General features: G+C 36.7%; 1 protein-coding gene across 2 annotated transcripts in view; it reads left to right on the top strand.

The window, feature by feature from the left end:
* LOC121316837 (adhesion G protein-coupled receptor B3-like) overlaps positions 1–15051 on the top strand; it is a 195973-nt gene that overhangs the window by 73340 nt on the left and 107582 nt on the right. For both annotated transcript variants that reach the window (XM_041252082.1, XM_041252081.1), the window contains exon 3: positions 14706–14816. In XM_041252082.1, coding sequence (XP_041108016.1) covers positions 14706–14816 — 111 coding nt within the window. The remainder of the gene's footprint in view (positions 1–14705; positions 14817–15051) is intronic.

Here is a 15051-nt window from a genome sequence, read left to right as displayed (position 1 = left end):
CCTATTTAAAAGGGGATCTGTCTGAAAATTTCACTGAAATGCAGGAATTAAAAAAAAAAAACTGACACAGCATTGATTGGGGAAGGAAATTCCATAATTCTGAAGGATACAGTATTAATTTTATTTTTTTTTTAAATTAAGCAATAAAATCAAGCAGGGTATTGCTTTCGATTGTGTCCATAACCTCTGTTCAAAGTTAAAGCAACGACAATTTTGACATTAATAAACCAACTTGAAACACACATTGAATAGATGTGGTATTCTTGTTGCAACGTAATTTCACGAAAAAACTATGTTGAAACTATGCTGAGTGCCTGCTGGGTTAGTTTTTTAGACAGTGTTAAATATAAGGTTTGTGTGGGTTATAGACTAGTGACAGCCATAGATTCCAAAAACACAGTGTGAAAAAAATGAAAGGGAAAGAGATAATGATGGGTTGAGTCCACTTCTACTGCATTTTAACCATGAGAGAAGGACAATACATGTCAACAGTAAAAGCCACAATATACCCAGCATTTGAATTGGTTTTATTGGCTGTATCACTGTGTACCATTAATTGTGCTGTTCCAGTCAATGGGGGCTAGTCACTCTAGGTTTAATAAGTATAATGAAATAGTGAACTACTTTAGGTCCTGGATGGAGGTTTAATTGGTTCAATGAATCATTTTGAACCTGTGTGTAATACAGACCTTGACCTGAAGAAGCTCACTTTGCCCACCACTATTGGTCGTGGCAGTGGAAATCCTTAGATACAATTCTTGAGGAATAACAAAACAACAAATATTAAATGCAATGCTGTTAGTAGCCTACAATATAAAGTAGAAACTCTGTCGCCAAGGTCATATTTAGCATAGTGTGTGTAACCTGTTTTTTTTTTTTTCCACATTTATAGAGCAGAAACCCAGATGACCAAAATTATTTATTTAGCATTCAAAACAATTCAATATTGAATAAACAATAGGCTAACATTTATTAAAACAGCCTTTTGAACCAATTTTAATTGCACTTCTGGCATATTAGTAGGTTTATACAACTGACTGTTCTGAGATCATTGTTTCTGTGACTGTAGACTGAGAAAGACTGTAGCTGAGAAACAACGTATTCAAAAACAAATTATAAACAGACTGTAACAGGGCTAGGAGTCCTGTACAGGAGCAGGGGGCAGGGCAAAGCCCTGCTCCTATAAAGTATATTTTTGTTTCTTCTTCTTCTTCTTCTTCTTCTTCTTCTTCTTCTTCTTCTTCTTCTTCTTCTTCTTCTTCTTATTATTATTATTATTATTTATGTAAATGTGACGGTGTAGGTTATTTTCCTTTAAATGTGTTTTGGCAGAGGCCAGGTCGACACCTAGTCCTCTGTTTGTACTAATTAAAAAACACTTGTGCAGAAGGTGGCCATCTCCCGAATTAAGTGATTAATTTGTTGCTAATTGGGAGATGGTCACCTGTATAAAAGCCTGCAGCTCTCTGCACTCTGGGTGTGTTCGGAGGAGTGAACAAGAGCGAGAGAGGGTCAAAATAAAGATACAGATAACTTAAGTACGATCAGTGAAGGCTACTGCCCAGCCTGATCGCATTGTTTTGTGTTCGAGATTTGTTTTTGTTTGAATATTTATTTTGCTCTGTGAGCAGTGTTTTTTTTTTTTTTTTTTTTTTTTTTGTTAAAATATTTTATTTATTTTTGAGTTCAAAACAAACGGCGCCGCAGCGTCCTTTTCAACTGCAGTTACTTTGTTTGGTTTTGTTCCTGCTTCTGGCCTGGTGTCACCACTCAGCCAACCCTGTCACACAGACAAATGCCCTGTATTCTTGCATTTACTTTGAATAATAAACCTTCACTATCTTTCAGCTATTTTTTACAGTGCTAGTTGAATATATTTTAATTTCTATACTTTGTTTGATACAGGTCCCTATTTAATCTGCCAGCAATGTATGATAGTGGAGGCAAAAACAGGTGGCACAACAAAGCTGAATTTGCAATAACTATGGTGGGTCATAAGAGTAGACCTGAAAATATAGAAAGAGCTGGAATGTTGTTGTTTTGGCTTCATTCAAAAGCAAAGGTGTTAGAAAATATTTAACATATTTCACACTAAACAGATATTTGGCCATGTTTCACTTCTTGGCTTGGAGTACAAGCGAGCTGGGGGTGTTTGTGAATTCTGAGTGTTCCAAGCCAAGCCCCAGAGCCTTTCAACCTCTTTCAAGAGTCCTTGGCTTAGTTGTTTGGAGTTGGAATAATCCAAAAAGAGATATATTCTTTATATGTAGTTGTGCTTCTTCTTAGACACATTACAAATTAAGGCACATAAACATGCTGGTATCTCGGATGCTATTGTAAATTGGATTAAGAAGCTCCAAAGCCTGTTCTCATGCTTAGCTCAAATGTGTTACAGTAGGCTGTGTAGCAAAGGGTGTAGTGCTAATGCCAGTCTCTTAGATAATGTGTGAATAAAGGCAGATTCACCTTGTGTGAAGAGATGAGGAATTAGAAATCAAAGAGCCAGCACTGAACCCCAGCTTAGCCCCTGTATTTACTGAATGACACTGGTGGATAAGTACAGTAATAACTTCCAAGAAAGCCTCGCTACAAATATAATGTGAAATCTCAGCTTGACTGTCTTGCATAAATGACTCTGTTGAAAAGAAAAGAAAGATGTTTCATTTGTATCCTTCTAACATATCAAATATAACATTTAAATTAAAAATAAATAAACACATTTGTAAACTTTTAAATTAATTTGTATTGACTATCCTTTTGTCAGTGCTTAGCGTTTCTAGAAATATATTTGGGTAAATGTTTGCTTCTTTCAATCCTGAAATTATTTAATGGTTTTAAATATACCACTGACAGAGAGTACAATAGTAAATTATGAAACATGCAGCAGGCTGTGTAAGTGATGAGCATTCTAAAACAGGCTTATGCAAAAGAGCTTGAGGAAACAGATCCAAAAATAGCATGATAGCAAGTATATAGAGTGCAAGTGGACTTCTATACAGCATTTTGCTAATGTGAGAGCACCATCTAGATGGTTTGTAGTGGTACTGCGAAGTATTGTTCATAAATAACCCCACCTCAAAGCTGAGGTACAAAGTGTATGAAACTTGGTTCTTTAAGGGAACCAGTCCCATTTATTAAATTGTATTAAAAATAAAAAAATAAAAAAAATAAAAAAAGCTGTACTGTGTGTCATTTACTTAAATAATCTCTGTACAGTTGTAATTTACTTAATCTTGCAGCCATCTTATCTTATATATACTATATATCTATATATATATATATATATATATATATATATATATATATATATATATATATATATTTATTTATAAAATCCCTACCAAAAAAGGCTTTGTTTAAGCAACAAAGTCTTAAAATTGAGCAAAGAAATCTGAAATGATATTTGTGGAGTTAACTGGCAACACGTTTGTTCCTCTTTCTGGCAAGTGCTATTTGAAATCAATTCTATACATGCTATATGCTGTAGCTTCTACAGTGTTGATTAGCTAGTGCTAGTATATAGCAACTGACTCTGGAATCTAAATGAATTAGGCAGAGGTGGTTTCACTGTATTATCTTTCTATTCAACAACTGCATGGGATTGCTGTGGTTGCAATAAAGACCCGATTGAACCATTTTAGATCTCAGCAAATGGTGTCTTCAAACACTGAAGTTGCAGTACTATTGGAAATGACATAGATGGTGCTCTTCCTGTAAATAAGAAAAATGTATGCCAGACTGTGTTAGGAGTGATGCAAAAAATATATGAACAAACAAACTACAGAAATATAGAATGACATCTACGAGAATGTGAATAAAACAAAAGAGCAATTGTTAACCAGGCAGTATTGAGCTGCAATTACTGATTTTTATAATATATTTTTATATTTTGTACTATATAATTGTGTTACCCTAACCTTGACCTTATGAACCGTTTCTACTTGGAGACAGAGGAACATTTATTTATTAATTACCCAGTAATCCCAGTCAATAGGAGACGTGACTGAGAAGCAATATAGAACTGTAAAAATTGTATTCAACTTTTTTATCCTTTTTTTTAAAAACTGAATACAACATATTATGAAGTTTTGTGTGAAGTAGAAGCTGTGCCTGTTAGAATGAGGTACCACTTAGCAGAATGAAGTAAAAGCAAACAGAGTATAATAATGGCATAAACCGGACAGATTTCCCATTTTGATAGAATGACAAATAGGTATATAAAGTACTCTAGAAAGTGGAGCATAAAATTGGTTATTGCTCATTACACTGTCCTATCAAAATTGTCATTACTTGAAGTGTGTAGCAAATGCAAAACCCAGTAAAACGTCCCTTGATTTTATGCCAAGTCATTCAGTCAAATGTGGTGGTATAATTTGTTTTATGGACAGAAGTTATGTAGTGTAAACATACCTGCTGGGTGGCTGTGATCTAGTGATTTTAAGTTCACTTTGATTATATTCAGTATTTTTATTTATTTATTTATTTTACAGATTTTCTATCAATAGCTTCTGCAACAGAAATTCCTTTATTTAAACATAATGTCGCTTCTTTTATCATACTTCCCAAACCTTAGCTGTTCTCGTGGGGAGATTGAAATCACTAGTTTCTTTCTACTCCTCCTTCTTAAAACACCTTACCACCCTCTGAGTGCAGCATACAACAGAAAAAAAATGTGCATAATAAATAAAAGGAGTATTTTGAAGATGGAAGTTCTTTATATTTTTGTACACAGATGCATACACATTACATGCATTATTGAAAGGAGGTTGGTTAACCTGTAAAATGCCAGTCCCAGCCCCAGGGTAATTCATAATCACAGCAGGAAAGGAAAAAAAAAAGAGGAAAACAAAAAAGGAATGGTTGTTTTTAAAGAATGCTTACTGTACAGATACTTCACAATTGTGTCACTGAGGTCTGCAGTGTATCAGAATTGGTCCTGGAAGTGCCCCTCTGTCCCTACAGTAGTGGCCCTGGGGAAGATGTCATTCCTGCAGTCAGAGAAGGAGGTGTGGAGGAGCAAGCTAGATAAGAGATTCTTGAACTTGCATTATATACTAAATACAGGCTCCCATTTGATTTGATAAAGGGCATTTGCACTACCTCCTGACTGCAGCAAGGATACTGCATACTCAGGGGGGCAGAAGTTAAATAATGATTGGATCTCCGCTTCCCCAATCCCTCCGTAATATGTACATCCTGCACTGTAATTTAGTTAGGCACAACAGGGGATGGATTACCAAGAGATCAGTGCATCCAGCATATGACAAAGAAGCAAATAAAATGGAAATAAAGTACAGTAATACAAGCAGTAGTGTCCAAAATATATTCAAAGTCTCTTGCCTTATTTGCTTACTATTGCAATCATTGTTTTTATTTTGTGTTTATTTATTAGTGTTTGTTAGCCACCAAGCATAATCTTGTAATCTTGCTACTGTTCATTGATTTATTGATTTATTGATTTATTTGGGGTTTTTTTCACATTAGAGAAAAGAATTGCACTGACAATCACAAATATGGAGATTTGTAATGCATGGAGTAAGAATTTCAAGCAAGCTCACAAACGCTGTGTGGCGTAATACCTAGCTTGAGGGAAAATTAAACAAAGTATGCATTGTTTCATATCCACATATAGTTTAAAATTGAATGCAAATTTAAAAATAAATCCCTCAGAAGCCCAAGCTTTAATGACTCACTAGAAGAGTGCTACGACTGTGTCTCGTGTAAAAAATAAATCTCAAATGAATATAAAAGCTACCAGCAGTAGCCTAGACCTCCACTACATTACAACTCTGTCTTTCAAGTATGGGGTACAGTGTGTAGCAATGATGAGTAACTCATTTAAAGCTACATGTGTGACATGCTTGCAGGCTGATGGACATACATGAAAAGGCTACATGCTAGATTTCAAATTTCAGACCCCTGTAGACTTGTTTCATGCTAGGTTAGGGATCTGACATGGCATTTTTTCTTTAAATAAAATTCTGCTCAGAAATGGTCTGTGGTTAATGTTGACAATCATTCAAGTCTACCCCCAAATGAAATGCCAGGCTAAAGACTTTTGAAACTAATATAATCAGCAACATTTATTTTGACCCTTAATTTAAAACCTCACAGTTCTAATCATGTAAACTTCAAGCATATTTTTGGAGCTTCCAATACCAAATTGTCAGTCAAATAGCTAGTATTTGTTCTTCGATAAACAATACGTCTAACGATCGGCTAGGAAAGCAGTCATATCCTACCTCAACCCATTACGTCCCCTCTGTGTGCATGTGTGCCGAGCTCTACTGTAAAGTGGGGTGGTACGAAACGTGTGGCAATTTAGGAAAATAAGACATGACGTCGTGACAAATTCTTCTAAACACAGATGGCAAGTATTGAAACGGCAGCGAGAAGAAATGTTCTTAATGTACGTAATGTTAATCCCTGTAATTTCGCATTTTACAACAACCCCCCCGAACCCAAACCGAAACAACACACACTTGTTTGTTGCCTAAACGACAACTATATATTGGTTTCATTTATCATAGCTTTGCACAGAAAGAGCACAGAAACCGGACGGCTTGAAAACATTGTTTTATTGCTAAAAGTCGGTGTCATGCTTGTAAATGTTGCAGGCTGTTTCACATTTTGCGACAAAACGAAGCTAAAATTCCCTTTGCTACCAACGTCTTCATTACTTCTACAGCAGCAGGTTTCTAAGAAGTAGTCAATATAGCAGACGCTGTATTAAAATAAGTACATCTACTCTGCCTCCTGCTTTATACAGTTCTTTATTAAACAGTTTATCACTACTGCCTAGGCATATGTTTCATATTCATTGTAGCTATCTAGATAATACCAGTTGGAAACAAGTTGTGTACCAGGTCAAAATTACACTATTCTCAGCGATTACCTTCGCAAAACAATAAGCTACATCTCATCAAAACATTTTTTCTGTCTTAATTTTGATTTCACTTTGCGTTTTTCACATGTCGCCTTAATTAAACATACTCATATCAAAGCGTTTACGGTAAATAACAGAAGCTGCATTAAGTTTCCCAAAATAATTTGTGTGTAAGATTAGATTCCCCTCTATATATATATATATATATATATATATATATATATATATATATATATATATATATATATATATATATATATATATATCCTACCTCACTAACTTCTGTCAGTTTTTCACTGCTACCATCGAGTTGTTGCACGCTATTGATATGTTTGTTTGTTTGTTTTGCAGGTAGCTTCCTAAAACAAAATCGAATTTCCATTTCTAAATAAAAAACATTATTGTACGCATCAGCTTCATCAATGACACTTGTGCAAGCAATGAGGCGTGTCATTGTGTAAAACTATGGTTCTCAAGGTCGTGCCCGGGGCAGCTGTTCTTAAATTACACTATGTAACACAATTTTTGTTCCTGGGTAGTATGTGTTATTTCCTAATTGCTTGTGCCTCAAAAGTATAGAAAATGACTATTATTCCCCACAAACTTTGCTTTTGTAAATAGAGTATAATCGTAAATCTCGAAAAACTACTCACTTCTAAATCTTTTGTAGTCATTTTTGTGTTACTTTAGTATAAATACATGTTAATTTGGATTCTTATGTCGTTTTTTTCTGACTTTATGTGAACGAAAAGACACACATTTGCCCGTTTTCCCACTGGAAATAGTGATATTTTGAAATATCACTGTCCTGGTCACAAAAGCAAAGTTTGTGGGGAATAATAGCCATTTTCTATACTTTTGAGGCATAAGCAATTAGGAAATAACACTTACTACCCAGGAACAACAAAAAAAAAATGTTACACAGTGTTATGGGTCGTGAACACATTTCTGGCGGGTCATAGCGTGTGAAAATAAAGAACGCTTTAAACACGTTTTCCAACAAAAGCACCACAGCAGTCTGTTGACAGTGCTGCTCGCTTATGCTGTGCTTGTACGTAACCAACTTTTTTTTTTTTTTCTGGAATGATTTTTGCGATAAAATCAACCAATTGAATATCTGCATTGTCTCTCATCTCATTGTCCAATCATACGTTAGCTAGGTGGGACATGAACTGTGCCTGTTTCAAGTGCAGGTACTAACTGTAAGTTTAACCAATAGGAGAATCAAATATCTGAGAATTTTTACGCAGCTGTCCAAACATAAGCAAGCAGAGACCGTTCACGGTATTTGCATGAAAATTGAAAGTGAGTGAGTAGCCAAATGCAAAGTGAAAGAAATGACAGCTGCCCAAGTTGAATTTCACAGAATGCTATTGAGAAAAATAATACAATTAAGTATGTAGAATTTAATTTTCTATCTCTATTTTTTTTTTAAATGTTATTTCAGCAGACAATGGAAACACCGTAGTCGATTTAGTTACGAATCCACTTTCTCTTAATAATTCTACTGGAGATGAGCGATCTTTAAAAGTAGTGTGGACAAATTTGTCGAATTGAAACAAAGCGAGACGCAGTCTACACTTTTTACTTTTGTTTATTCACGGTTATCTGTGTAAACATGCTATATATATATATATATATATATATATATATATATATATATATATATATATATATATATATATATATATATATATATATATACATATGTCGCGAGAAGGCAGTGTGTAAGATAAGATCCTATGCAATAGTCAGCGTGCCCGCAAACAGCCAAGTAACGATCAATTTATGCCCATGCCAAAATTACTTTGAGGATCGCAGGGGTCGTAAAAGTATGGGTGCGTGGAGGGGTCAAATAAGAACATAAGAACATAAGAAAGTTTACAGACGAGAGGAGGCCATTCGGCCCATCTTGCTCGTTTGGTTGTTAGTAGCTTATTGATCCTAGAATCTCATCGAGCAGCTTCTTGAAGGATCCCAGGGTGTCAGCTTCAACAACATTACTGGGGAGTTGATTCCAGACCCTCACGATTCTCTGTGTAAAAAAGTGTCTCCTATTTTCTGTTCTGAATGCCCCTTTGTCTAATCTCCATTTGTGACCCCTGGTCCTTGTTTCTTTTTCAGGCTGAAAAAGTCCCTTGGGTCGACACTGTCAATACCTTTTAGAATTTTGAATGCTTGAATTAGGTCGCCACGTAGTCTTCTTTGTTCAAGACTGAACAGATTCAATTCTTTTAGCCTGTCTGCATATGACATGCCTTTTAAGCCCGGAATAATTCTGGTCGCTCTTCTTTGCACTCTTTCTAGAGCAGCAATATCTTTTTTATAGCGAGGTGACCAGAACTGCACACAATATTCAAGATGAGGTCTTACTAGTGCATTGTACAGTTTTAACATTACTTCCCTTGATTTAAATTCAACACTTTTCACAATGTATCCGAGCATCTTGTTAGCCGTCTTCAGCCATGCGTTTTGATTAACTATTTCCAGCTGTCCATAAGGTCCTTTGCAAGGTGCCGGTAGTATACCAGAAAATACCACAGTTTTGGTTTTCTCTTTTAATTTCCTTCCTAGCTCTCTGAATTTGTTTTGCAGGGATTTTGGTCTCTTCCAATGTTGTTTGTACCAATGTGGACGACTACTACCGGGTCGTCTCCTGTTCGTTCTAGGAGCCTGTCCATGTTCTCAGTGATGTGCTTGACCGAGGCTCCCGGAAGGCAGCCCACTGTTGTAGTAAGGGGGTCCAAACTGCGAATTGAACTTGCTGTGTTTCTCAGTATGGAGTCCCCAACAATCATGACCTCCCTTCTTTTTGCTGTCTGGTCACCACTGTCAATAGGGTCCTGGATGTTGTTCCTTTCATTCTCTTGTTGTTGGTTCTGCTTATCAAAATTCTGAAGTGACTCAAATCTGTTGGTTGTTTTGATTTCTGGTGGTTGTGTTTGACGAAGTTTCTTTTTTTCCCTGCTTCTGCCTACCTGAACCCAGCTGTTCTGATCTTCTATCTCCCTGGTGGCTTTCAGTCTGTTAGGGGTGATGCAGACTTCCATGAATTGTGGGTGTGCCAGTTCCTCAAGATCCTGTTGCTGTCTCACTTCTTCCAGCTCCATTTCTAGCATACTTACTAGTTTATGCTAATCCTGGATCGCGCGGCACTTTACGCACACTTGGTTTAGCTCCGCTGGGTTTTCTCGGATTTCCCACTTCAAGCAGGTGTCACAGATTACTGGCTTGAAGACCATGTTGAGGGTTTTTTGTTTTTTAAGTTTAGTTTCTTCTGCAGCCGTCAGCCTGCTTTCAAACTGCTTCCAAACTGCTCTGTACTTTTCCACGCCTGTACTTCTCCCACTTGCTGTCGCTTCAACTTGCTGTCGCTGGAAGACTGCCTCGTTTAACTGCGTTGTTCTGCTGTGCTGTTGGCTCCTCCCCTCACCTGTGTCTCAGAACGGCGCTGAATTTGAATCAGCTGCTCCGAGTTTCAGCTTGTTTGTTTTCAGAACACACGCGGCTGTTTGACTTTGAGCTGCTGCTGTGTTTCCCCAGTGTCCTCTGTTTTCTGATTAAAGCAATTCAAGATGCAATTTCTCCTTACTGCTTCTAAACTGCTCTGTACTTTACTTGTACTGTATCCCCCCCCCGCCCCCCCACTACAAAGAGTGGGTGGGACCCGCGTGTCCCGTCTCCCAAAGACTGTTGTATAAAATATGTATAATGTAGTAGTATTCAGTCAATCAATTAATCTTTATTTTATATAGCGCCTATCATAGTAGACCACCATCACAAAGCACTTTACAAGATGCAGTAACAACAAGAAAATCCATAATACATTAAATATAGAGAAATGCATAATACATGATATACAGTAAAAAAAAAAATACATAATACATTTAATACAGTGAAAAATGCATAATACATGGTAATAACATAATACATGAAATAATAGCAGCAACACAGCAGCTAATAGCACATATAAGGGTTAAAGAGCGTGGAAAGCAAGAGAGAACAGGTGGATCTTGAGAGTTAATTTATAGAGAGCGACGGTGGGAGCATCACGCACCAGTGCTGGGAGAGAGTTCCAAAGAGTCAGAGCCATGAAGCTAAATGAGCGTTCTCCAAGTGTGGTGCACTTTTGCTTGGGGATGTCAAGCAGGCCAGAGTCGGAGGACCTCAGCTTGCGGGCAGGGATACAGCGGGTGAGCAAGTTGAGGAGATACTCAGGACCTGTGTGATGAAGGGCATTGTAGGTGAGCAGGAGAGTTTTGAAAGTAATCCTGAACTTTACAGGTAGCCAGTGCAGCTGGGCAAGACGGGTGGATGATTTTGTACATCTAATAAGGATCCTGGAGGCGGCATTCTGAACTAGCTGCAGTCGGTTTATGGTGTGTGCCGGGAGACCACCATATAGAGAGTTGCAGTAGTTGAGTCGAAAGGAGACAAATGCATGACAAAGTATCTCCGCATCTAGGAGGGAAATGTAGGAATAGACTTTGGAGATGTTTCGAAGATGGTAGAAGGAAGATTTGCTAGTGTTCAGCTGAAGAAAATTGGCAGACATCCAGGCCTCAATGTCCTGAGTGCAATCTGAGAGCCGGACCATGGCAGAGGGGCTACCAGGGTCGGGTTTTAAGAAGAGCTGGGTGTCGTCAGCATAGGAGTGAAACATGAGGCTGTGTTGAAGGATGAGGTGACCCAAGGGAGGCATGTAGATATTGAAGAGAAGGGGCCCAAGAACAGATCCTTGGGGGACACCACAAGTGACTGGGTTTGCGACACCACTGCATCCAGTATAGAAAACAGACTGCATTTGTCCAAATAGGTAAGAGGACACCCAGGAGAGACAGGTTCCAGAGATTCCAATGTACTTCTGAAGGCGATCAAGAAGAATGCCATGATCTATGGTGTCAAAAGCAGCTGTTAGGTCAAGGAGGACAAGCACAGAGGGAGCACCAGCATCAGTAATAAACAGGAGATCATTCACAATACAGAGCAGAGCAGACAGAAGCCAGACTGTAACTCGGGCAAACTTTTTGTCTAGACTGTTTTAATAAATAATGTAATACATGCTGGGTCATATAAGTCTCTGCCTGGGTGTAGGTGGGTTGCAGGGACTGTCTCTAGACTGAACACTTTTTAGCATTTGTTTAGTAGTTATTTATATTCGTTTTATGTAGCACCTTTGAATGTTAGAACGCTGAAGCCATCTATTATCTTTTAGTCAAAATAGTGTTTATCTTGACTCATGGCATCCTTCATTTCTAGCAAAAAGTATATTGGAATTCGTTTCTACAGGTGCCACGGTGACCCAAGATACTCTATGAGACATTCTTATTTGTTCATGTTTTTTAGACCTGGGTAGATAAAAAGACAGACAAAGACTTAAGTTCCAGAAACTAGTATGCTTTGTGAACTTAAGTGGTCAAAGCTTTGTAATGATATATCATTTTTTATATTTTGTAATTCAGCAAAACATTATGAATCCCCTTACTGTATTAAATGAACAAAATAATTTAAACACATAAATACATTCTAACCTTTCTAATGTGAACTTGATAAAGTAAAACCTGTCTAATCCATACCCTCTATAAACTGGAATTCTATATAATTTGGCATGATTTTTGGGTCCAGACTCCAGACCAAGTCCCTACTGAAATTAATAGTGTGATACCCTTTACAATCCAGAACCTGTCTATTCTGGAATCCAGCATGATTTTTAAATTGTGTACTATAAATCTGACTGTGCAGTCCAACACAGGGTCAAGTGTTGCGTATTTTCTAAGTTTAAAACAAAACAAGGCGAATATACTTGCATATCCTGTGAATTGTGTAGATGTTGAACAGCAAATAAAATGTCAAAGCGCCCACACAGTGAGCTGTCTCTTTAAAGAAAATGAGTGCTTATCAAAAAACTGAGCATTTACCATAACCAGCACAAAAGAACTAAGTGAAAAATTCTAAATGGCAAGCAAACTGTTTCAGACATTCTGAAAAGAAAAGATGCCGACTTAAAAGCATCACAGAGAAAAGCAAAATGCCAGCAGAAAGTACCTGAATCCTGAATGTAGGCACAGTACAAACACGTGAACATGTTTCTGTAGGAATGGCTTGTGATAACAACAGATAAAGATTTTGTTGTCTTTAAAGTTTGCTGAGCCATTATTGTGTTTATTAATACTGTGTGTGTACAGTAATAAAGTAATTTTTTTTAAGCGTTCATATCTTTTTTTTTTTTTTATATTTTACCTTTTTTTTTTTGGTGCAGTATCAGATTTTTGACATTACTGTAATCTTGTTTTACTGTGTAGAAAATGTATTTTTAGAAATGTAAAAAGTTTTTTTTTTTTTTTTTTTTGCTGATGCTCATATGATCAAAAGATGCAAGTTAATATATCAATACAATGTGGCTTCATCTAGTTACATCCTAATTGGCAATGTGTTGGCTCATTTTGGTTTTGATAGCAGCCTAATTTCACATCACGTCATAGTACAGAATACATTTATCAGATAGAAGATCATCTTTTGACATACCAGCAATTACCACAAAGCTTATTATTTCCAACTGAAACAATCTCTTCTGTATTTACCAGCTAATTGCTGCAACACTGAATTTGTTGCAGAGACAGTGGATCAATAGGATGTCTGCCTCTCTGGGCTCCTCTTCTGTGGTTTGCAGAGCATGGAGTTACTTAATTATTTTAAGCCATCTTGCTGATTCCAGATGGTCTTATGTATTATATATTTGTTTAAAGCAGTATGGGTTTATTTACATGTTTTGCTATTTTGTACTTCAGTTTCTGCATTAAATATAAAGTGGTACTTTATATCATAATATTTAACTTATTACCTTAATATCCCATTATGTATCTTGTGTATTATTCCCTGTTACAGTCAGAGAACTGATCGATTTCTATCAAGTCTGATTACTGCTCTGATAAGAAAGTGTTATTGGAGGCTTCACAGCAAGAATGCAATGCCTCTTACTTGAGCTGCTGTAAGTGTGTGCACCTTTACTCCCAGCATTGTGAGTCTATGTGCTGTAGATTGTTAATGGGTCCCCAACACATGTAATAGGCTGTGAAGAAAGTGGAAATTATTGCAGTATTTACAGAATAGTACAGGCTTTGAAATCATAAGAAAATTATGATAAAATTAGTACAGATAAAACTGGACCTACAGTATACAGTGTGTTCAAGATTAAGTCAAGACATATTAAACCTTAAACCTTTGATTTGGGTTTATCCAAGCCAGTGTTCAAGCCCTTTGGCCAAGGTCTGATTAGGCTTTGAATCCATTGGTCTCGGTCAATAAAAAAAAAAGAAAATCATTAGCAAATTCACTATTACTGCAGAAAAATGTACTTACCTCACTGTCCTACAAAGGAATGTAGTTCCATCTTAAAAGTATCCCTATTCACAAAGCAGGGGGAGAGAAGTGCACTACAGATGCAAAATAGTTTCTAACAGCTACTTTCTCTTCACTAGACCAAACAACTCTTGTAAGAGGTTTTCCTGTCTTGCCCTGAAGCACTTTTCTATCAGTAGCAATTTTACTTAGAAAATTGCAATTGAAAGTGTCAGAAAGTGTTCAGGGAATAATGCAAAAGACACATAGTGGAATATTAAACATATTAAACAAGTCATTGCATAAAATACTTCTTTAAGATGCAACTCACGTATAAGTTACCAACAATGCTAAATACCCTAAATAACTGTGTTCCTTTGTTCTAACCATGTAATCATTATTTAAACAGCTTGGAAAAAAATGTAAATCCTTGAAAATCTTGTACAAGCATAGCTTTCATGAACCTCTATTCTGTCTTTAGAATTTGGAATGATGGGAGAGCATACAATAAAAAGTCAGCGGCCACGATCAGTTCATGAGAAAAGGGTCCCTCAGGAGCAAGCTGATGATGCTAAATTTATGGCACAAACTGGTAATACACTAGTTATATTTTCTTTCTTTTTTTTATTTACTCAAATAAATTTCAGCTAAGCCTCTGCATGCCTTCAAATCGCAATGCGCTCTTAGTAACAATGCTTCCACCTATTTTTAGCTATTTATTTGACATCACCAGTTACATAAAGAAGCCGACACATTTTTAAAACACATTCTAAAAAACTTTTGTTAAACAGATACACATACTTTAGGTTCTCCTCAGAATGCCCTTT

This window comes from Polyodon spathula, chromosome 6, assembly GCF_017654505.1.
Source record: "Polyodon spathula isolate WHYD16114869_AA chromosome 6, ASM1765450v1, whole genome shotgun sequence".
NCBI lineage: Eukaryota > Metazoa > Chordata > Actinopteri > Acipenseriformes > Polyodontidae > Polyodon > Polyodon spathula.
Note: the sequence above shows the minus strand (reverse complement) of the source record. Positions and strands in the feature narration are given on the sequence as shown.